This window comes from Podarcis filfolensis (assembly GCF_964270895.1).
Source record: "Podarcis filfolensis genome assembly, chromosome: 13".
NCBI classification, from domain to species: Eukaryota; Metazoa; Chordata; class Lepidosauria; order Squamata; family Lacertidae; genus Podarcis; species Podarcis filfolensis.
In genome coordinates, this window is record NC_139615.1 from 13,294,564 (window position 1) to 13,318,533 (window position 23,970).

General features: G+C 48.3%; 1 protein-coding gene and 1 long non-coding RNA gene across 3 annotated transcripts in view; one reads left to right on the forward strand and one right to left on the reverse strand.

Annotated features, from left to right (window-relative positions):
• LOC310748398 (solute carrier family 12 member 3-like) overlaps positions 1-23,970 on the forward strand; it is a 34,769-nt gene that overhangs the window by 7,783 nt on the left and 3,016 nt on the right. The window contains exons 3-24 of the mRNA XM_083584156.1: positions 827-928; positions 1,675-1,750; positions 4,862-4,957; positions 6,374-6,513; positions 7,301-7,411; positions 7,700-7,811; positions 8,479-8,609; positions 9,215-9,299; positions 11,961-12,124; positions 12,261-12,368; positions 13,925-14,048; positions 14,879-14,980; positions 16,302-16,457; positions 17,349-17,448; positions 18,195-18,306; positions 18,430-18,558; positions 19,817-19,923; positions 20,631-20,713; positions 21,031-21,084; positions 21,578-21,682; positions 22,464-22,575; positions 22,777-22,863. Coding sequence (XP_083440282.1) covers positions 827-928; positions 1,675-1,750; positions 4,862-4,957; positions 6,374-6,513; positions 7,301-7,411; positions 7,700-7,811; positions 8,479-8,609; positions 9,215-9,299; positions 11,961-12,124; positions 12,261-12,368; positions 13,925-14,048; positions 14,879-14,980; positions 16,302-16,457; positions 17,349-17,448; positions 18,195-18,306; positions 18,430-18,558; positions 19,817-19,923; positions 20,631-20,713; positions 21,031-21,084; positions 21,578-21,682; positions 22,464-22,575; positions 22,777-22,863 — 2,396 coding nt within the window. The remainder of the gene's footprint in view (positions 1-826; positions 929-1,674; positions 1,751-4,861; positions 4,958-6,373; positions 6,514-7,300; positions 7,412-7,699; positions 7,812-8,478; positions 8,610-9,214; positions 9,300-11,960; positions 12,125-12,260; positions 12,369-13,924; positions 14,049-14,878; positions 14,981-16,301; positions 16,458-17,348; positions 17,449-18,194; positions 18,307-18,429; positions 18,559-19,816; positions 19,924-20,630; positions 20,714-21,030; positions 21,085-21,577; positions 21,683-22,463; positions 22,576-22,776; positions 22,864-23,970) is intronic.
• On the reverse strand, positions 6,848-11,952 carry LOC310748479. 2 transcript variants are annotated; one of them, XR_014541339.1, is made up of 3 exons: positions 11,669-11,952; positions 7,282-7,415; positions 6,848-6,906 (listed from the first exon to the last, which is right to left on the reverse strand). It is a non-coding gene; the product is annotated as an uncharacterized lncRNA (long non-coding RNA). The 2 variants fall into 2 exon arrangements; XR_014541340.1 differs by lacking the exon at positions 11,669-11,952 and adding an exon at positions 8,450-8,530.

Sequence of the window (23,970 nt, forward strand, 5' to 3'; positions counted from 1 at the left end):
CCGCAGTGACAGAAGCAGGCCCAGCGCAATCATTGGAGGCCTGATCTCTCTCCTCCTCAGCAGCCTTCCCCTAAGCCACCTCTACGGTGGCCTGTTGGCAGAATGGAGGCCCGGCTGGTCTCTTCCCACCCTTGGTCTCCATGTAGATCTTTATTCCACTCATGTTGCTGGTGTAGATCTTCACTCACCCCTTACTCGCTGGCAAGGCATGGCTGTGTGCCATTTTGCGGTCCGCCTCAGGTGCTAAAATGTTTTGAGCTGGCTGTGATGCCAGAGGTTCCTCACCCTTGGTGTAACTCAATAGGATGGACCTCTTCACTTGGAGACAAAGGTTTCTATTTCTGCAGAAGACCACTTGGGCAATTAAAATATCATCCTCCTGACCAACCCAAGTTCTCCTCTTTTCCTTCTGTCCATTCTGGCCAAGTTACAGAGAACCAGGCAGAGGGCCCGGTAGTGGCACCCTCCCTGTGGAACGCCCTCCCACCAGATGTCAAAGAGAACAACAACTACCGGACTTTTAGAAGACATCTGAAGGCAGCCCTGTTTAGGGAAGCTTTTAATATTTGATGTATTGCAGTGTTTTAATATATATTTTTTGAAGCCACCCAGAGTGGCTGGGGAAGCCCAGCCAGATGGGCGGGGTATAAATAATAAATTATTATAATATTATTATTGCACCAAGCAAGACTTCACAAGAAGCGAATGCAAAATTAACAGAACGCTGGCATCCTCTCAAACTTGAGATGTTTTATTCTGTCCCTAAATTTCAATGTGTGCTTGTTAACTCCCTCATCCCATTCCCTTGCACTGTTGTTTTTCACAGACAAAAGGAGATCCCAGTGCTACGGAGGCAGAGGAGAAAGATGTGGAAGCCGACGAACCGGAAGTGGAACCAGTCCGCTTTGGCTGGGTGACCGGCGTCATGGTAAAGTCAAAAAATGAGTGGATTAATTGGATTGCAGGGAAAGGAGAAGGGTGCCCATCTAGTCCCAGGAGTATAAAATAATGTTGGGAAGATGCAAGCAAAGCAGCAGCAGTCAATGAATTGGTCCTGAATTATATATACATAAAAGGCAACCAGTAAGACATACAACATAGATTCAACCTTTGCTGTTCTGGTGCCTCCCAGATGTTTTGGGATTGCAGCTCCCCTCACACTCAGCCAGGGCAGCAGTGCTGTCTGGTGCTGATGGGAATTGTAGTCCAGAACATCTGGAGGCACCAGAACTCTCAGTTTCTAACTTTTCAAATCTTAAATTCAGTTATCCACATTTTGCAGCAACTTGTGATTTATTTATTTTAACCCTTCATGAAAATTCACCAGCATTTTAGTGTGAATGTCCTAACCAACCCCTTTAAGATGTGCAGTTTGGACTAATGTACGCAAGCAATTTCCCCCAATATAAATCCAATTTTGCATGTTATTGTCACCAACGTCTTCACTTTTAATGCAGACTTTGCACCCAGTTGTGCAAACACCGTTGGGTTGGAGAACAGCATAGCAAAATTAGGATGAGTGCGAATTTTGAAAGATAGTGGGGTGTTGGTTCGCATCTTGTTCCGGAAGCTGAGAGTTTGCTCACATTCATACTGAACCGAGTTTCTCCTCCATCCCTAGTGTCGGTGTGCTATTAGGTTCTCAGCTTTTTTCTCCTTCTTCTATTTCCGAAGATCCGGTGCATGCTGAACATCTGGGGTGTGATCCTTTACCTTCGTTTGCCATGGATAACTGCACAAGCCGGGATAGGTGAGAGTCTTTTTACCCATGGACAGCTGGGAATAAAAGGAAAAGAGGCTGTCCTCTTTTTGTGGTGTGTTTTTGTGTGAACTGTTTTGCACAACCCTTTTGTGCTTGATCCTTGATTCCTGATGTGGACACCTGTACATGTCTGAAAACACATTTACATCATGTATGCATAAGGTGGGGGGGGGACAAGAGGAAAGAACCATAGAATTGTAGAGTTGTTGGGGACTATCTAGCCCAACCCGCTGCGATGCAGGAATCTTTTGCCCAAAATCGGACTCGAACTCATGACCCTGAGATTAAGAGTCTCGTGCTCTACCAGCTGAACTACCATATGGGAAATAAGAGATATAAATGTGTTGAGGTTGTCAGGTTGTTCTGTCAACCAGGATAACCGTCAGTAATTAATGAAAGTGGGTTTCAGCTATTTAGAATCTGATTTTTTTTTATGAAACCATTTGCAAATATTTGTGTGAAATCTTGAGTTGTAGCCAGTGCTACTCAGAGTAGACCCATGGGAGTTAATTAACATAACTAAGGCCCCCATCTGCTCTATACATCTAAAGCAGTAGCTTACCTTTAAACATTCATAGCTTCCCAGAGCTATATTTCCACACTTCTCTGTGAAGACAGACTGTTAAACCACTTGGAATTGTAGCTCTGTGCAAGGAACTGGTAGTCTCCTCACAGCTATCAGTACCCTTAACAAGCCATAGTTCCCAGTACACTTTGGGGGAAGCCGTGGCTGATTAAAGTGGCATGACACAGTTTTAAATATATAGTGCAGATTGGGCTTTTGGGGCTCATTAGTATCAACAGGAAGGGACGCGGGTGGCGCTGCGAGTTAAACCACAGAGCCTAGGACTCGCTGATCAGAAGGTTGGCGGTTCGAATCCCCGTGACGGGGTAAGCTCCTGTTGCTGGGTCCTTGCTCTTGCCAACCTAGCAGTTCGAAAGCACGTCAAAGTGCAAGTAGATAAATAGGTACCGCTCTGGCGGAAAGGTAAACGGCATTTCTGTGTGCTGCTCTGGTTCGCCAAAAGCAGCTTAGTCATGCTGGCCACATGACCCGGAAGCTGTATGCCGGCTCCCTCGGCCAATAAAGCAAGATGAGCGCCACAACCCCAGAGTCGGCCACGACTGGACCTAATGGTCAGGGGTCCCTTTACCTTTACCTTTTAAACTTCTAGTTATATTATTATCCACAGAATGTCTTGTAATCCAAAATATTTCTGCTGTGAATCCAAAAATTTTCCAGACGTATTTATAATCCAAATGTTATTTGTAATCCAAATGATATTTGTAATCCAATATCTGCTGCTTCTCTCAGTTTTTATTCAGTTTTTATTCCAATACAGGCCCTGTTCTTTAAAAAGGAATCCTCTTCCCCCCCCCCCCGCCCCTTCTACTCCAGCTCTTACCAGGCACTTCCCCTCCCTGGGATTACCTCCCAGTTATGAAAAAGTGTCCTCCTGCCAAGCTTTGGTAGGACGTGGCAAGATCCAGGGTCCTTTTTAGATTTATTTTTTTTAATTGCAATTTTCCCAAGCCTTTCAGTACTTTCATTCATAAAATCTGCATCCCCATTCATAAAAACTGAGAGTACTCCAATGACTTCCTGTACAGTATCTTCCTTTTAAGAAATCAAAGAACAAAGAGCAACAGTTTCTTCTTGTATCATATATATATATATATATATATATATATATATATATATATATACATACATACACACACACACACACACACACACACAGAGTTATAGTGTTATTAAGTAACAAAGTAACAAAATGCAGTTTAAAAAGTATCTAAAGACTGATGTGTCTCCAAAGTTTTTTTCCCATTCACAAGTCTGTACTGCAAAATCTTCCCTTCAAAAGACGGAATTTGACTTCCTTTTTAGATTCAGTCTTTGCCAAATCTAAATTAAATCCAATTCTTTCTTTTTTTGAAAAGTCCATTATTGTCAACAATACCTTTTTTCCTTTGAAAGTCTGCTGCTTCAGGTGGCAATTCGTTGTTTCAGGTTTCTGAGCTGCGCTGGAGCCACGGGCAGGCTCAAGCCGCTGTCTCACCCCCCCCCCCACTCGCTGCTGATGCAGCGGCAGGGCTCCAGTGATCGCAGCGAGCCTCTTCATGCCCGGCTGGTCCCTTCGACACCCCACTGCCCGTGGGCCTTTTGGGGGGGGGGTCCTAACAGGGGACACGGATGGTGCTGTGGGTTAAACCACAGAGCCTAGGACTTGCCATTCAGAAGGTTGGCGGTTCGAATCCCCGCGGCGGGGTGAGCTCCCATTGCTTTGTCCCTGCTCTTGCCAACCTAGCAGTTCGAAAGCACATCAAAGTGCAAGTAGATAAATAGGTACCGCTCCGGCGGGAAGGTAAACGGCATTTCTGTGCGCTGCTCTGGTTCACCAGAAGCAGCTTAGTCATGCTGGCCACATGACCTGGAAGCTGTACGCCGGCTCCCTCGACCAATAAAGCAAGATGAGCGCCGCAACCCCAGAGTTGGCCACAACTGGACCTAATGGTCAGGGGTCCCTTTACCCCTTTACCTTTAACAGGTTTTCAATGTTTTTGAGTCCACGGCTCCCTTGACAACTGCCTTCTTTCTACTACACCCCTGTGGGGCTCAAGAGCCCAGTTGTGTCACCTCTTGCCTGCAGAGCTGGCAGCCTCTCACCCTTTTTTGAACACCCTCCCTTGCGGAGTGTGTTCACTCAGCCTCCTCTCCCTTCTCCTTGGGAGTCCTCTGAGCTGCCCACCACCCCCTGCCCCAAAGAGAGGCGCCTCCTCCCTGACCAGCCCCAGAGGCACAATTCGCCTGGGGAGCTTTGTAGCCAGGACAACTGCAAGAAACAGCCACACAGGCCTTTGGGAGGCAGAGACGTGAGAAGGCATCAGGGGAGGGAGGGAAGTAAAGAGGGACAGAGGCCAGTGCTGTCTGCAGCACCCTTGACCATCAATCAAGGCACCCCAGGGTGCCACGGCACACTGGTTGAAAACCACTGGCCTGAACCATTAGGTTCAGAAAGTGGGTGTTGGTGAGGTCTGTTGATGATGCTGACAGGATTGCTAACTCACTCAGTTACCTCTTTTCCTCCACCTCCCCAGGGTTAACCTGGCTGATCATTTTAATGTCTTCTGTGGTGACCAGCATCACGGGGCTCTCCATCTCCGCCATCTCCACCAACGGCAAGGTCAAAGCAGGTAAGCCATCTTCCTCTTCGCCAAATGGAAGCCAATCTTTTTGCCCCTTGCTAGGCAATGGCCACATTCGCGCCATACCTTTAAAGCAGGAGTAGGCAAACTAAGGCCTGGGGACCGGATCCGGCCCAATCGCCTTCTAAATCCGGTCGGTGGACGGTCCGGGAATCAGTGTGTTTTTACATGAGTAGAATGTGTCCTTTTATTTAAAATACATCCCTGGGTTATTTGTGGGGCATAGGAATTCGTTCATATATTTTTTTCAAAATATAGTCCAGCCCCCCACAAGGTCTGAGGGACAGTGGACCCTGCTGAAAAAGTTTGCTGACCCCTGGTTTAAAGCACCTTTGGGCCCCTTTCAGCAGCCATGACTTCCCCCAAAGTATTCTTTGTTAAGGATATTGTGAGTCAATAGAAGACCCCCTATTCCCCTCACAGAGCTACAATTCCCAGAGTGGTTTAGCAGTCAATCCCTCTTCACCGGCAACTTGGGAACTGTAGCTCAGGGGGTGGGGATAAGGGTCTCCTGACGACTGCCAGCACCCTTAACAGCCTACAGCTCCCAGAATTCTTTGAGGAAACCTGCAATTGTTTAAAATGGAGCTTTACGTGTATGGAGCAAATGTGGCCATTGATAAAGGTGGAATGAGCAATAATTGGTAAGTGTGTGGAAACAAAATTTGAACATGCTGAAAGTGGGTTGCTGTGGTGTTGCCACAGAGAGCTGCAACAAAGCTGGAGTCAGGAGTCAGCGTTTGCAGTCACCTGCCTCGCTGTGGGGCCCACTGCTGGCCCTACTGCCTGTTCTCCTGACCTCTCCGAATGTCTGAATGCTTCCAAGAGTGAGGAGAAGGCTCAGCACTTTCCAAATGCATTTCTCTTTCCTTCCAGGAAGAGATGCACATTGAATCCAGGGTTGGAGGCAAGCAAATGAGTGCTGTGTTGACAGTGGGGTGGGGGTGGGGTCCACCCAGGAAAGGAGCCCCAATGTGGGCATCTTCCCCTAGGGTCTCTCAAAATATGGGGCCCACACTAAGCTACACAGCTTTGCTGGGGGAAATGCTTCCTTCGGAGAAACTGGCTTGAATCCAAATCGCTTCTGCAGAATCGACTTTCCCAAACTTGGGTCTCCAGCTGTTTTCGGACTACAACTCCCATCATCCCTGACCCCTGCCTATTCCTGCTAGCTAGGGATGATGGGAGTTGTAGTCCGAAAACAGCCGGACACTCAAGTTTGGGGAAATCTGCTCTAAATGGGCTTCTAAGGGACTTCATGTAGCGGCCAATCGGCTGGTCAGTGGTTATAGCCGGCCCCTTTGAAGGTGTGTTCCCAGCACCAATCAGTTGCTTGACACTAGCTGCACATCTTCAGAGCCAGCCCTGAGGAGTAAATAACATCTGAATTGTCTCCTGGCGCAGGGGGTACCTACTTTCTCATCTCCCGCAGCTTGGGCCCAGAGCTCGGCGGCTCCATCGGCCTTCTCTTCTCCTTTGCCAATGCCGTCGCTGTGGGCATGCACGTGGTGGGCTTCTCTGAAACTGTCAAGGACCTCCTTGTGGTACGTGTGGCGCGCGCTCCCATGCCATCCCACCCCATGTATTGGCCCCCACACCCATTTCTTTAGCAACAGTTTGATCTGCAGAAATTATCGGGTGGCCCTGTTGAGCTCTAGGCTATTCCAGTGTTGGTTGTGGTGTGTTTTTTCTGGCCAAATTGGCAACACTGCATAGGCCCTTCTTAGACAACGACAACAACAACAAAAGTAAAAACAATATTTATTTTTAATTTATATGCCGCCCATCTGACTGGATTGCCCCAGCACTCTGGGTGGCTTCCAACATAATATCAAAACACAAAAGCCTTCAGACATTTTAAAAAAAAAAACCCTGTACAGGACTGCCTTCAGATGTATTCTAAAACTCAGATAGATGTTTATTTCCTGGATGCTGATCTGGGGCAAAAATGGGGAAGAAAGGTGATGTCACATGGCAGCAGTCTCCTCCCCCAATTTGCACATGCTCATTAGAATATTCTAGTGGAGATGCTTATGCTGGGAAAATGAGCCTTTGGGGAGGGGGCAGGGCTGCAGCTCGGCGGCAGAACATTGGCATCACATGCAGAAGGTCCCAGGTACAATTTTGAGGTAGGATAGGAAATGCCCCTTGCCTGAAACCTTGGGGTCCACAATGGCAGAGGGCACCATTCAGCCCCTGAGCTGCCAGCTCTGTTCCCCTGTGCTCTCAGCGATGGACATGAACCAAGGACCCAAAGAGGAGAAGGCAATCCCAGGGGAGCAGGTCAGACCTGCCTTTGAGGTCTATCTCACCTTCACTCTCCTCCGACAGGAGTTCGACGGGGTGATGAGCGACCCAACAAACGACATCCGCATCGTGGGTGTGATCACCATCACTGTTCTCCTGGGCATCGCCCTGGCTGGCATGGAATGGGAGGCCAAGGTAACTGGAAAAGAAACCATATTTGGATTTGGGTAACGGGGTGCAGTTAAAACAGAGCGCAAAGTTTCAGGAAGCCAGGAGTCCTGGGGCTGTGGCGGTTGGGTGTGTGCACCAGCTTTGATTTTAGAAAGAGCAGAAGAAGAATTCTCATCCCGTGGATAAGAGAAGAGAGGGTGTCAATCAAGAAGAGACCCTGAGAATCAGGACCAGATAGGGCTGGCTTCCAGTTGGGTGAAGAAAAAGTTTGCTAGGAAGCGTGGCTTCATTTAATAATTCCTCTCTTTCCAGGCTCAAGTTGTCTTCTTCTTCGTCATCATGATCTCCTTCATCAATTATTTTGTGGGCACCTTCATCCCAGGCACTCCAGAGAAAATGTCTAAGGGGTACTTCAGCTATCGAAGTAAGGGCCACGTCCTCCACAATCTGTTGCGCCCCAGGCAACCAGCTTCCTCCCAGAACCATTCACCCTGTAAGATCTGCCCTGCTGGGACAAAACAATCCCAGCCTACCTAAAACAGGGGATCAGCTGACTTCTGGGGCTTGCTTCCCCTTGCTTTCAGCCCAGCTGTATCTTTATCTGACTCCCCCCACACCTGACATCAGGTGTGTGCCTTGGCTTGGCCAAAACAGCCTTGCAGGTCAAATGGAGAAGCCTACTGGGCTCAACGTTCCTCTCGGTAGTGGCGCCTGCCCTATGGAATGCCCTCCCATCAGATGTCAAAGAAATAAACAACTATCTGACATTTAGAAGACATCTGAAAGCAGCCCTGTTTAGGGAAGTTTTTAATGATTGATGTTTTAATTTATTTTTAATTGTTTGTTGGAAGCTGCCCAGAGTGGCTGGGGAAACTCAGCCAGATAAGCGGGGTATTATTATTATTATTATTATTATCATCATCATCATCATCATCGTCATCATCATCATCACCACCACCATCACCACCACTACCTTTAATTCAGAAATTTGGTTTGACTTGATTATCTCTTTTAAAAGCTAGAACATTCTGCTCCCCCCCCCATTGCATTTGAGCAAATCACCTTTCCTTTTCTCTCCTCCTTTTCCAAAGCCAATAACTTCTTGGACAATATCGGCCCTGAATGGCGAGGCGAATCTGGCAGCTTTTTCGGCATGTTCTCCATCTTCTTCCCTTCGGCTACGGGGATCCTGGCTGGTGCCAATATCTCGGGAGACCTTAAGGTAAATTGTTCTGGGTCTGTGTTTTGCTTCTGCTTAATTTAATCAATAATGAATTGCATTTATATCCCACCTCTCATCCGGGCAGCTCAAGGGGCTAACGTTGGTTCTCCCCCTCCCCATTTCATCGTCACAACAACCCTGTGACATAGCTGTCAAGGTTTTCCTTTTTTTAAGGGAAATTCCCTTATTCCGAATAGGATTCCTCACAAGAAAAGGGAAAAGTTGACAGCTATGCCCTGTGAGGTGGTTGGTATGCGTAACCGTAGGCCCTCACCAGGTCTGCTGGGTCCCAATAATTGTTTGAATCTGATACATGTATTTTTGCTGGCTCTGCCTTTCCCTCCAAAGCCGCTAACTGGAGTTGCAGCAGCTGAAGGGGGCGAAGGGATGTGTTGTCAAACACCTAGTGGTTCCCAGCTGTCTGACTGGGTGGAATGGCTGCTGGTGCGAACAGTTCTGGGAGGGGAGGGACCAAAGGGCAACCAGGTGAAGAAGGCCTTTCTGCCTCACCTCTGCCTCCGAAGAGCAGTGAGGTGGAAACGCCCTTGGCCAGTCGCACCCTAAACCCTGCTAAACAATTGCTCATTGTGCTGTTTCCTTCGCAGGACCCAGCGGTGGCCATCCCCCAGGGGACACTCATGGCTATCTTCCTGACAACCTTGACGTACCTGGCTATCGCTGCCACCATAGGTAAAGAGCTTGCCTACAAGAATGGCGCATGCCAGGGCTGCGCCAAGACACTTTTGCTGACCCTGAGGGGCCTAGCGGGAAGACAACAATGGATTTAGACCATGTTTGCTGCTTGGTCTCCCAGTGACTTATTTTAAAACGTGAACACCTTACAATGCTGACTCGTTCCTACGAAAACACACATTATTCATTAGAAATATATTCAAAACAAACTTCTTCCCTGCCCTCAGGGAAGGAGCAGGGTGCTTTAGAAACTCACTGCCACAGGAATCTCAGGTGGCACATTTCACAGCAATGTAATTATCGAAGCCTACATACACTCAGGGCTTTTTTTCAGCCAGAACTTGCCGGAACTCAGTTCTGGCACCTCTCAGGTGGGCACCATTGCCATTATAAGAGAACAAGGGAGGTGTTCATGGTGAGTTCCGGCACCTCTTTTTTCTAGAAGAATAGCACTGCATACACCGGGGTAGGCAACCTAAGGCCCGTGGGCTGGATGCGGCCCAATCGCCTTCTCAATCCAGCCCACAGACGGTCCAGGAATCAGCCTGTTTTTACATGAGTAGAATGTGTGCTTTTGTTTAAAATGCATCTCTGGGTTATGTGTGGGGCATAGGAATTTGTTCATTTCCCCCCAAAAAATATAGTCCGGCCCACCACATGGTCTGAGGGATGGTGAACCGGCCCATGGCTGAAAAAGGTTGCTGACCCCTGGCATACACCATATATTTAAACCACACAACACCCTGGGAACTACTGTTTACCCTTCACAGACCCAGCGCCCTTATCAAACTACAGTTCCCAGAATTCTTTTTTTAAAAAAAATAATAATAATTTTTATTAACTGGCCAATCACATCAAATTAAATCATATCACATAGATTCTAAATTACAAAGCCAAATTTTTAAATTTTGTTGGGGGAACCCATACTTCAAGATCCAAAGGGGGATTCAGATCATCTTCTTATTACTGCGTTAATGTCCAAATCAGTCCCAATCAGTCCAAACAAAATTCATAATTCTATTCAGTCTTATCTTGGTGTTTCCACATCATATCTTGTTCATATAATTTCTATTTTTCCTTTACGATCTCTTCTGTTAGTCTCCTTAAGCCGATAAGCAAAATAATAATCCTGTGTGGATTTCCCATTCCTCCACTAAGTCCAGATGGTTTCCATATATCTCCTTCGTAGATAACATCGCTCTTTCCATCATAAATTTGGCATTTGTCGCTCTTAAGTCCCACCGAGACGTATGTAAACAACTCTATTTCTCTCTTTCTCCTCCCAGACCCAAGAGCTCCAACAATGCCTCCCAAAATGGCGACGGCATTTTTAACTGCGTCATTCCAAAACTCTTAGCTTTCCAGCTTCGTCTTGAAACATTGCTTTGGTTCGAAAGTTTATCTCCACACAGCCTTAAATCCACAGCTTAAGTCCTTAGTTCCTGACTCATTTGGGGAGGGGATTCTTGTTAAATCACATAATGAAAGGCAGGTTGTTTTTTTCCCCCTCCCCCCTCAAGTCATACCGTATCTTGACGTATCTTCTCATATTTTATTCTTGTCTTGTTATCAGAGATCTCTTCTGTCAGCAGTCTTTACTCCCCTTTTTCCTCGAAGCATGTGCAATTTATCTCGTCCAAATTGTTTCTTTTGAAGATGCTTGCAACTAGCGGCACGAATCAGGGACGGCGTCCAGGAGTGCCGGAATCCCACAGGAGGGCTTTGTGCCTAGTGCCCCCACCCCCACAAATTCGGGGGTGGTATAGGGCACAGCAGGCAAGGGCCGTCCCCCCCACCATCCTGGGGGGGTTAAGGAGGCTAATTACCCCCATCATAGCCTCCAAATTACCTCGTGTGGGTCGGAGAGATGTTATTGTCAGCCATCTTCCGATGCGCCACCTAGTGGCCCCCTACAGTTCCCAGAATTCTTTGGGATGGAGGGAACATGCTTTATATACATCATTTTTTAAAAACAAATATTTAATCATTTTTTCAATGCAAACAGAAACCACAAAAAAACACATACAACACAAACCACAATATCACTAATAACACAATTTAACAATTCAGATTTGAGTACTGATATACTACACCTTTTTAACAATATTTCCCCACCTCTCCTCTCCCTACTTCCCACCACTGTCCGCCTTATCGCTTAAGTATTCCTTCCAGATTTCTTCATATTTAACCATTCTTAATTTGCGTCTATATGCAATTCGTTCGTATGTAGCTAGTCTGTCCATATTGTCAACCCATGTGCTCAATGGAATCTTTTTGCGGCTCTTCCAATTCATCAAAACATGTTTTTTAAATGCTTCATATGCATCATGTGCATGGAGCCATAGTCTGAGGTGGAATGTTTTTACCTGGTGCCTCCCTGCCTCCATTCCATGTATTAAAGTGGATCAGAGGTGCAGCTGAATCGTCCTTTGACACAGGCAGAGCAATAGTGTCTCCCACGGCCCCTGAAGGCAGCGGGATCGCATAGAGGGCTGGCAGCACGCCGCACGGCTCCATCTGCTCCCTGCCACCTGCCGCATAGCAGCTGCTTGACCTCCTCACTTTGCCCCTCCCCTCCCCAGCCCATGGAGCTCTCATGGCCACAAGAAGCCCTTCACCTTAAAAAAAATAAATAATGGCGGCCTTTCCTCTTGCCAGGCACCTGTATGGTCCGCGATGCCTCCGGCAACCTGAACGACACCCTGGCATCTGCCAACTTCACCAGCGGGGACTGCGTTGGCCGGGCCTGCGAATTCGGGTGGAATTTCACCGAGTGCACCGTGGCTGGGACCTGTGAATATGGTTTGGCTAATGACTACCAGGTAGGGGAAACCCGTGTTCCTCCCTCTCCTCCCTTGGCTCTCTGTGGGACTGGATTGAGGCCTTGTAGTTGGGTTTACTGGGGTTCTCCTCCCCCTCCCATAATACGGTTTTGTCGTTGCCTCCCTTGTCTCTTAGACCATGAGCTTGGTGTCTGCGTTCAGCCCCCTCATCACAGCTGGGATCTTTGCCGCTACCCTCTCCTCAGCTTTGGCCTGCCTCGTCTCTGCCCCCAAGGTCTTCCAGGTAATTTGGGGAAACTGTGTGTGTGTGTGTGTGTGTGTTATACCCAAGCTCTAATTGGAGTTCAAGATGTAAGGAAGGCTGTGGAGGCTGACCCACTGGGCCCCATGGGGCACTGCCCCATCAACTTGTCTGCCCATACCTGCCTTGCCCGTCTTTTTTGCTTACAACTACCCCAGGGGTGACCCTGGCTGTCAACTTCCTTCTAAACCCCACAGAACTCAAATTACAGGCAACCCCCGCATTTACACACTTTTCAATACCCGAGCGACTGAGCACACAAACATTGCGCTGAACCCAGAAGTGACCCGCAAGGGGCAGGGGCAAAAATGGGCTGTTTGCAGGCTTTCTTGATGGCGTTTCACCAGCGCTTGTAGTGCCTCAGAACGTAAACTCCACTTAAATAGGGGGGGGGGGGTTGCCTGTAATTGACCCTGCCTGTCATCCGCTCTAGCAAAACCTACGGTTTGTTTGTTTGTTTCATGAAATAATATATACTGCTTGACTGTAAAAAAACAACAACAACAAAACTCAGAGCAATTTATGGAAAGATAAAATGATAAAATCGAATTTGCAGAAGTGCTTTAAAATGTAGAAAAGTTAAAATACTGAAACGGATCAAAGTTATTTCAACTTTCTAAGGGTCTGGGTAGGCTTGTCTCAACAAGAATGTCTGGGTAGGGTGGTGCTGTGGGTTAAACCACTGAGCCTAGGACTTGCCGATCAGAAGGTCGGCGGTTCGAATCCCCGCAATGGGGTGAGCTCCCATTGTTCGGTCCCTGCTCCTGCCAACCTAGCAGTTCGAAAGCACGTCAAAGTGCCAGGAAAAAAATAGGTACCGCTCCGGCGGGAAGGTAAACAGCGTTTCCGTGCGCTGCTCTGGTTCACCAGAAGCAGCTTAGTCATGCTGGCCACATGACCCAGAAGCTGTACGCCGGCTCCCTCGGCCAATAAAGCGAGATGAGCGCTGCAACCCCAGAGTCGGTCCCGACTGGACCTCATGGTCAGGGGTCTCTTTACCCTTTACCTTTAGGCTTGTCTCAACAAGAATGTTTTTAGCAGATGCCGAAAACGGAGCTGTGGAGGTCCAAATTTTAATCTCAATAGTCTTTGCTGCCTTCCATCCTGCATAGCAGGGGGTTGGACTAGATGACCCTCAGAGTACCCTTCCAGTTTTACAGTTCTATGATAGCAGGAGCCTACCGGTCTCAATGGGCACTACCCACTGCTGACGGGAGTTTGAAATAGCTGTGAAGATCTCTCCCATTGGACATCTCCCTCCAGTGTGGCGTAGTGGTTAAGAGCGGTGGACTCGTAATCTGGTGAACCAGGTTCGCTTCCCCGCTCCTCCACATGCAGCTGCTGGGTGACCTTGAGCTAGTCACACTTCTCTGAAGTTTCTCAGCCCAACTCACCTCACAGAGTGTTTGTTGTGGGGGAGGAAGGGAAAGGAGATTGTTAGCCACTTTGAGACTCCTTCGGGTAGTGATAAAGCGGGATATCAAATCCAAACTCCTCTTCTTCTTCATTCTCATTTGTGCTCCTCTCTCCGCCCCCAGTGCCTTTGCGAGGACAATCTCTACCCCCTCATTGGCTTCTTCGCAAAAGGATATGGAAAGAACAATGAGCCGCTGAGGGCCTACGCTCTGACCTTCCTCATAGCTGTTGCCTTCATTCTCATTGGTAAGCGAGACCACCTCCCCTCCTTTATTTATCGGAGCCGCAATTTCCACCCCCAAAAGCTATTATTTTGTGATTGACACAGTGAGCTTCAGGGCTGAGTGGAGATTCTAACCCTGGTCTCCCAGGTCATTGTCCAATATTCTAGCCAGGACACCACACTGGCATTTGGGTGTCAGGCCAAGGCACTCCAATTTTCCCAGGCTTTGGGTCATTCGTTGAGATCATAGGGTGGTATTCAGCTATGTTGAGTTTTATGCGGAGTGGAGCTCTGTCTTAATTTCAATGGGTCTACACTAACTAAAACTTAGTTGCATAGTACCCAAACTGTTGCATGCTTTCTGGCATGTCTCGTGGTGTTCATTTATTAGTAGGGCGGGGGTACAACAATCCTTTTTATAATTTTTAGGGATTTTGTTCCATCGTTTTTGTGTGTTTGTGTGACTTTTTGTGTGTTTGGGGTTAAGGAATGAATGGGTGTAATAAAATAATAACAAACAAATAGCACAGACATGAACAGCCTCCCTTGGGAGGTTGTGCGGCATCTGCTAAAAACATTCTTGTTGAGACAAGCCTAAAGGTAAAGGGTAAAGAGACCCTTGGGGGGGTTTAAAGCAGTGGTTGAATGGCCATCTGTCGCGGATGCTTTAGCTGAGATTCCTGCATTGCAGGAATGACCCCCAGGGCCCCTCACAATGCTATGATTCTATGAAATTAGCAGCGTTGAGGGCTAGCTGCTTGAGTAGAGCATACAAGAGCACCCCATCCCATCCCCTGTTCTGTGCCAGAATACAGTGCCTCCTTGCTTACCTTTCCTTTCTTTGCCTCTGCAGCGGATCTGAACACCATTGCCCCCGTCATCTCCAACTTCTTCTTGTGCTCTTATGCCCTCATCAACTTCAGCTGCTTCCACGCCACCATCACCAACTCCCCAGGTAAGGTGGGTGGTGGACAGGTGGGCCGTGTGGGAGGTAGAAATGGTGTATGGGGGGGGTGGTAGCGAGGCGGGAAAGAGCAAACATGTCCTGCTGGGAAAGACAAATGAGCCAACAGGCTGGGCAACTAGTGCCAGGCAGGAATGGGTTGGTCTGCATTGTGTTCACAGCGAGCTTTTCCCAGATGCGCCACTGCCAGGAAGGCTAGGGTGAGAAGTGAAAGGGGCAGAGGAAGGTCCTGATTTGGGCCACAGCACTCTCCTTAGGTCACACTGCCTCCCCTTCAGTGGCGTAGCGTGCGGGGTGCAGGGGGGGCGGGCCGCACCGGGCGCAACATCTGGGGTTAGGGCAAATCCATGGGTTAGGGGGCGCAAATCCACGGGTTAGGGGGCGCAAATCCACGGGTTAGGGGGCGCAAATTACTTGCCTTGCCCCGGGTGCTGACAACCCACGCTACACCACTGCTCCCCTTCCCCTTCCCCTTCCCATCTGAATCTTCCTGCTTAAACAGCTTGCTGCATTTCCTTCCTGTGCTCCCCTTTCCTCAGAGTGAGGAAAGCAAGCTGGAAAAGAGGTTTGTGTATGCAAGGGTATGAGAAGTGTGTGTGTGTGTGTGTGTGTAAAAGTGTGTAAGGTATGTGTGTTTTTAGCCTTAATAATAATGATAGTAATAATAATAATAATTTATTACTTATACCCCACGCATCTGGCCAGGCCTCCCCGGCCACTCAGGGCGGCTCCCAACAGGATATTAAAAACACAATAAAACACCAGACATTAAAAACTTCCCTAAACAGGGCTGCCTTCCGATGTCTTCTAAAAGTCAGATAGTTGTTTATTTCCTTGACATCTGGTGGGAGGGCGTTCCACAGGGCGGGCACCAACAAGGCCCTCTGCCTGGTTCCCTGGTTCTCGCAGGGATATTCAGTCCCTGTCCACTTTTCCCAGAGTAAATTTAACCATTAGCAAAGATCTCCTCTCCATATTCTCTTCTGTCTTCTCCATTTTATCCTCACAACAACAACCCTTTTGAGGTAGGTTAGGCAGAGAGAGAGGCCCAAATTTAACCCAGTGAACTTCATCGCTGAGTGGAGATTTGAGTGTCTTCTGAGTTCCGCACAAGATTCTGGACCTGCATAGCCAACCAGCAGACATTTGGAGGGAAATCGGTAGCCTGAAATACTTTTGGGGGGGCCACATGCTTGTGTGTAGAGTTGTGTTAGGTCAATGATAGGATAAACTAGGGTGACATCTGGGCTCCCTCTCTGTGTGCAATGCCTTTTGATCTCACCTGTGTTCCCCCATCATCACCATCCTCCAGGCTGGAGGCCCTCTTTCCGCTACTTCAGCAAATGGACGGCCCTGTTTGGCGCCATTGTCTCCGTGGTCATCATGTTCCTGCTGAATTGGTGGTCGGCCCTCATTGTCATCGGGATCATCGTCATCAGCTTGGCCTACACCACCTACAAGAAACCAGGTGAGGGGAGCCTGGCGTTGGATCTGAGAAGCAAAGGGTGGGATGGGGGTAGAACGCCCCAGATCTCCACACCTTCTTCCCAGCTTAGTTTATAGAAAGAGCTGTGAGCTTCAGGTCCAAATGTCAAGGAATTCTGGTCAAGGCTTATTTACGAATTCTCCATCATTGTGAGGACTATACCATGTTGCGGGTGCTATGCCTCTCCCACTTAAGGCAGCATGTGCCTCGCCAGCGCCAACCACTGGAACCTTATCAGCTGGAGGAGATTTTATTTCTTAAACCAATTCACCGAATCCCAAAGTATCATACCACATTAAACAGCCATGACTCCCCCCCCCCTGCCCCAGATAGTTTCTTAAGGGTGCCTAGAGTTGCTAAGGGAACTCTCTCAGAGCTACCGTTCCCAGAGTAATTTAATAAAAATACCTTTATTGTCAATGTACAACCTGTGTACAATGAAATTAAATTTAACAATCAATCCCTCTTCCTTGGGAACTCTGGGAACTGTAGTTCTGTGAGAGAAAGATAGGGGTTTCCTAACAACTCTCATCACGCTTGACAAACTACACTTCCCAGGATCCTTTGGCTTTAGATGTATCATGCAGCTGGGGCCCAATCAGCTGATGGCCAGGGCTTGAATAGCACCATGTGCAGCTCCTTTCAAGCAGTGTGCTGGTGAGGGCTGATAGGAATTGTAGTCTGAAACATCTGGAGGGTTGGGAAGCCTGGGCAAGGAGGGCAAATAGCCTTACGCCAGGCAAGATCATCTCCCTGTGTCCTGAAGCAGATCCTTCAGTGTGGGATACCCCCCAGGTCCTTCCAGTGCCTGAATCCATCGCACAAAGTAGATATGGACTAAAGCTCTTCTTCATTTCTCTCCGCTGCTCACAGAGGTAAACTGGGGTTCCTCAGTGCAGGCTGGCACCTACAACATGGCCCTGTCAAATGCTGTGAACCTGAACGACGTAGAGGACCACGTCAAGAATTTTCGGTGAGGGAGCTACTTTCGTTTATCAAGTGAAGAACAGAAGGCTCGTGACCCAGATTTCCTTGGTGCTTTTCCCCTTTCTGGGGTGGGTCAAAGACTGGGGAGGCACAGCACAATCCCGTGCATCGTGTTTACTCGGAAGTAACTCGTACTGTTCTCACTGGAGCTTGCATTTTAGGATTGCAGCCTTCAGCGTAAACTCGGGGTTAAAAATGGTCACACCCACGCCATCCATTTAAAGCACGCTTATACAATTTTAAACAGCCATGGCTTTCCCCAGAGTAGCCTCCTCCTCGAGAGGTCCAGAGGGTGGCAACACAAAAATGGGCCTTTTCTGAAGTGGCTCCCCGTCTGTGGAATGCTCTCCCCAGGGAAGTTCGCCTGGCACCTTCATTATACACCTTTAGGCACCAGGCAAAAATGTTCCTTTTTAACCAGGCCTTTGGTTGATCTGATTTACATCCTATGCCCTTTTAAAATGTTGTGTTTTTTTGTGGGGGGGGCTATTGGGTTGTTTTTATTTTTATTATGTATTTTGTGGTTTTATATATCTTGATTTTATTCTGTGAACCGACCTGAGACCCCCAGGTATAGGGCGGTATATACATTCAACAATCAAATCAAATCCTGGGAACTGCAGTTTGCTAAGGTTACTCAGAGTTGTTAGTAGGCACACACACCCCTCACAGAACTACAAATCCTAGTAACCAACTAAGTGGCCCCTAGTTACAGCTCTTTCACTTTCCTAGGCCTCAGTGTTTGGTCCTCTCAGGCCCACCCAGCTTCCGCCCAGCCCTGGTGGACTTTGTCAACGCCTTCACCAAGAAAGTGAGCCTCATGATATGTGGGAACGTGGCTGAGGTGAGTTTACCTGCCCTGAGAGGGCCTTGTGGGGTTGATGGAAAGAAAAGAGGCCGGGGAAATCTGATGAGCTGGGATGCTGCCATTTTTAACAGACTATCAATCTTTTTATTGCACGGTCAGCTGGGAGACTCCTCATGCTTCGAAAACTACAATGAACAACTCCAGTGGCTCAGCACTCGCAAGATCCGCTCTTTTTATAACTTCATCACAACAGGGGACCTGAGAGCTGGAGCCAGGAGCCTCATGCAGGTGTGTGTGGGTGTGTCTTGACCTAGAAGGGTCATTTTAACGTTGGGAGTGGAGCAACAAAGGGAGAGGGCAGGTCCACACCATAGATTTACAGCACATCTGAAGTACATTACTTCCTCCAGAGAATCCTGGGAACTGCAGTACAGTGGTACCTCGGGTTACAAACACCTCGGGTTACAGACTCTTCTAACCTGGAAACAGTACCTCGGGTTAAGAACTTTGTCCCAGGATGAGAACAGAAATCATGCGCCGGCAGTGCAGCGGCAGCAAGAGGCTCCATTAGCTAAGGTGGTACCTCAGGTTAAGAATGGTTTCAGGTTAAGAAAGAATGGACCCCCAGAACAAATTAAGTTCGTAATCAGAGGTACCACTGTATGTTAAGGGTGCTGGGAATTGTAGTTCTGGGAGGGGAAAACTACAGATTCTTGGGGGGGGGAGCCATTTGCTTAAAATGTGCATCAGATGTGCTTTAAGTGTATGGCACAATCTGTCCAGAGATGCTAAAAAGCATGAACGGATGGAGGACATTGATGTGCGTAGTTTGAGAGAGGAGCTCTTAATTCCTCTGTACACATGTGGATACTAGGGTGCTCCCTCATGCAGCAAGAGGGGCCAGGGAGTTCACCTTCCTGTCCTTCCAATTCCTGCCCCTCATCTAAGATGGGTGAGAATGAACCAAAAGCCCCAGGTCCAATCTGTGACTCAAACGAGGAACCTTCAGACCTACGTGAGGCTTCCCCTGTGTGGTGAGCTACAGAACTGAACATTGGAACATCTGCCCCCGGCAATTCAGTGTCTGCAGGCCCCTGGACTGGCCTTGCCCACCACCAAGACTGATCCTTGGGTCCTCCTGGACCATAAGAAGGTTCCCTGCTCGAGTTCAGTCTTCCTCAAGAAGCAAGGTCTTCCTGAGAGCTATTGTGCCATCTGGCTTGGCTTCTGGTCCTGAATTCTGCCTCCTTTCTCAACCCTGGTCCCAGGGGTTTCCCTTTGTCTTCGCCTTCTCTCTGGTTCCAAATATTGGCCTCACTTCTGGTTCTCGGCTCACCTCGGAGATCAGCTCATGAGGCCCTCTGAAAAGGATCTCGAGGAGGAAGAAGGGGCAGGAAGAAAGGCCTCTGCTTGGGACATTGAAGAGCAGTTGCCAAGCATAAGGACATGTAACCTACTTGATTTCTGTCCTTTATACGGCTACAAGTTAATGGCAGCTGCTGTGCACTCTCTCTCTCTCTCTCTCTCTCTCTCTCTCTCTCTCTAGGTCTCAGGTCTCGGGCGACTCAAACCCAACACCATGGTCCTGGGCTTCAAGCAAGATTGGCAGACTGACAGTCCGCAGAACCTGGAGAATTACGTGGGCATAATACAGTAAGGGCAAAGAGGTGACGGGAAGGGGAAGCAGCAGAGGGTTTAGGAAACTGGGCTCAAACGGGTTTCAACAAGACGTACCCGGTGCTTAGAGGAATGTGAGTTTGCAAAGCCAGTGGGCTGTATGGCCCATGCATGCCAGATGGCAAGGCCTCTGCAAGATAATGTTTCCTCCCTTTTATAGCAGGGTTGGGGATGCTCTAGCCTTCTAGTTGTTTTTGGACTCAGTCCATCAGCCCCCAGCCAGCATGGCCAATGGGGAAGGGTCACCTGTTCTACATCATGCCTTGGCTTGCCTGGAGGGAGGGAGGTAATGTGTGTCAAAACCTCTGGCTATTGAGTGGCTGGAATGGAGGCACCTGCTTTTGCCTCCAGCCCTTGCCCCACCACTCATATCTGGCCCCTGGAAGGTTGCCCATGAGGCAGTGTGGCCCTCGGGATGAAAAGACTTCTCCACTCCTGGTTTCAACCAATTCCAGCAGCAGCAAAGAGTCTTAGTCGGGTGGGCCAAAGTGCATACAAAATGTCTGGCAATGCTTTTCCTTGGCACAGATGCCCTGCTTTCTTGAAAGGACTAACTGGGCGGAATACAACTTTGCACATGTTCAGAGGCGCTCTCTTCACGAGATAACCTCATTAAGTAGGGAAAGACCACGCTGCATGTTGATCTCTACATCTCTCTCTTCTCCCCCTTTCCCCGGTTGCAGCGACACTTTCGATTTCAGCGCCGGAGTGTGCCTGGTCCGGATGCGTGATGGACTGGATGTGTCGCGGAAGGTGAAAGCGCAAGGTGGGTGTGTCCAGGAAAGGGGGCGGGGCCTGAAAATGCTGGAGGCTGCAAAGCCTCCGTCTAGTTCTGGAAGAAGAGGGTGCTTGAAAGAGGGAGCTGTCCTTGGTGGCGAAACGCTCAGTGGCTCTTGTGGTTTATTCGTTCTTCTCCAAGGCTAGCAGAAGCAAAACAAATTTGGCAGAGCAGTAAATGCTATGTCTAAAGAGAGAAAGAGTGGATGAAATATCTTAATTTGGATCATTCGTTCTGGTGTTGTTGGCTTCTTAAAAAAACAACACAGCCTCGACTAATCCTCTCTTCATCTCTCTCCGCAACAGTGAACATGGGCTTTGAAGACTCGGAAGCAGCGCTGGGCAAAGAGAAGCAGAAGCGTAAGTTGGACGCCTTGAGTGAGGCTGCTCTAAAAAGAAAAAATGTGGTTTAGTAGAATGAGCTAAAGGACTCTTGAGTAGACAAAGCCCTCCCTGGCAGGGGTGCTCTGGCTATATCCCTACTTGGGCTGAATAGGGGTTTGAATGAAGGTGTTCCAGGCCCAAAACTAAGGAGCTTCAAAAATGAGGATGAGAAGCTTAAAACATACTGTTTAATTGTAAATTTTAATTTGGGTTTCTGATATTTTTATGCTTTAGTGGGTTTTTGTTTTTTTACTGTGTGTTTTAATCATGCAGCGCATATTTGAATTGTGGATATCTTAATTATGGATGTTCATATGTTAACGATTGTGCAATTGACCTTTTTGCTAGGAAACCACTAAGAAGCCAATTTTGGCACCAAGCCTTAGATTAGTTAATTAACTAATAATGTGGGAGTGCTAGAGGGGAATTGCTGCAAAGGCTCCCCCCATTCATTTACTCTTCTCTGCAGGTGACAGCTACAAAGTAGTCGGTGCTGACTCACACCTGGAAACCTATTTCCAGGGCAACCAGAAGAAGAAAAACATTGACATCTATTGGCTCTTCGATGATGGCGGTACGTATGGTTCCTTCTCAGTTTAAGTTTGCACCTATTATTATTATTATCATCATCATCATCATCATCATCGTCATCGTCATTATTTCTATACCACCTTTCTTCCAAAGATCACAGGGTGGTTTACAATATTAAAAACACAAAACACATAGCATACTAACAACCAAGGCAACAGCCCCCATCCATAGTTTAAAAGGTCCTATTACGATTGTTTAATTAATAACATGTGATCCATCATGAGTTTGACCAAACTGCGGGAGGCAGTGAAAGACAGGAGTGCCTGGTGTGCTCTGGTCCATGGGGTCACGAAGAGTCGGACACGACTAAATGACTAAACAACAAACAACAACATACATCTGAGCCCGCCCCAACTCCGGTTTCCTAGCAACGTAATTCCCCCCTCACTGACCGTCTCCCAAGGAGAGCCCAAACGGTGCAGTGTGCTCCCTTTCTAGAGGAGTGGAGGCCTTGCACCCCATTTCCTTCTGGGGGCAGAGACTTGAGCACCAAGAAAAGGCTACAGGGGGCACACGGCCATTGCTTCTCTTCCTAAATTTGGAATCCATCTTTGTGGGTGGAGGAGCTGTGAACAGAAAGGGAGAGTTGCGTGGTCTGAGACTCAACAGGGTGGAGAGCACTGCCGTTGCAAGTTGGGCGCTACTAGTGGACTTCCATCTGGTTGGCCGCTGGGAGAAGAGGGTTTTGGACCAGATGGGCCTTTGGCCTGATTCCCTGGGGCTTCACTTACATCCTTATGACTTTCTGCCTCCTGCTTCCACAGGGCTCACCCTCCTCATTCCCTACCTCCTCACCCGCCGGAAACGTTGGAGTCATTGCAAAGTCCGGGTCTTCATCAGTGGGCAGATCGCGAATGCTGAAGAGCACAGAGAAGAGTAAGAGGCTGGGATTGGGGGCTGGAATAATGAAAACCAAATAAAAATGCTTCTGCTGTAAAGGAGGAGGAGCTGGTGAGCTTCTCATAACTGGGGGGCTGCTCCAGAACCTCAGGCAAGGTCCACTGGAAGATAGTTTGCCCTTTGGTGCCGGATTGTCCCAGGCACTACAATTTCTGTCTTTCTCATCCTGATTTGCAGGATCGATCTTTTGTTGACTAAATTCCGCCTGGGATTCACCGAGGTCGTGGTGCTGCCTGAAATAATGTGGAGGCCCGAAGAAACAAGGTAAATGCCCTGGGTCCCCCCTCGTTCTCTGCTCCCTGAGGTCTTGTCTTTGTCCCACAATCCATCTGCCCCAGCCTCAAACAGACACTCCTGTTCTAACTCAGTAGCCCTCAAACCTAGTCGCATTTTTTGTGGGGGGGTGGGCAGGCTTTTTCTGCAACTGATGCAATAATAGTGGTGGATTCATACCCATCCACACATCATTCTGCAAAGCTTCCCCAATGCTGTTGCTGGAGGGGCACCTCCCTTGCACTGTAACCAGCAGACAGGAGAAGAAGAAATCCCAGAACATTTGCAGTGAAGTGGTACCTCGGGTTACAGATGCTTCAGGTTACAGATGCTTCAGGTTACAGACTCCGCTAACCCAGAAATAGTGCTTCAGGTTAAGAACTTTGCTTCATGATGAGAACAAAAATTTTGCTCTGGCAGCGCGGCGGCAGCAGGAGGCCCCATTAGCTAAAGTGGTGCTTCAGGTTAAGAACAGTTTCAGGTTAAGTACGGACCTCCGGAATGAATTAAGTACTTAACCCGAGGTACCACTGTACAGTGGTACCTCGGGTTACAGACACTTCAGGTTACAGACTCCGCTAACCCAGAAATAGTACCTCGGGTTAAGAACTTTGCTTCAGGATGAGAACAGAAATCGTGCGGCGGTGGCAGTGGGAGGCTCCATTAGCTAAAGTGGTACCCAAGGTTAAGAACAGTTTCAGGTTAAGAACAGACCTCCAGAACGAATTAAGTTCTTAACCCGAGGTAAAGGTAAAGGGACCCCTGACCATTAGGTCCAGTCATGGCGGTACCACTGTATAAAAAAGCTACAGGAAGTTACAGGGTATGCACAGATTGGAAACGAAGCAAGATGTCTGCATGGAAACCTCTGCAGGCGCAAACAGTATTGAAAGTGGGATCATGTGTAACTGCCCCAACAACATAATGAGTACAAATCATTGCGAAAGTGCAATAAAAAAGGAGGCTTGCCTGGAGGGGCATTTAGTGCGAGTTCCTCTTGTTACAATTCTTGCTCACCAGTGACAGTCTAGCAAGGTTGTGTATTTTGTGAATGATGAGCGCTCCACAAAATGGGTGAGGATGTTTTGAAATACACAG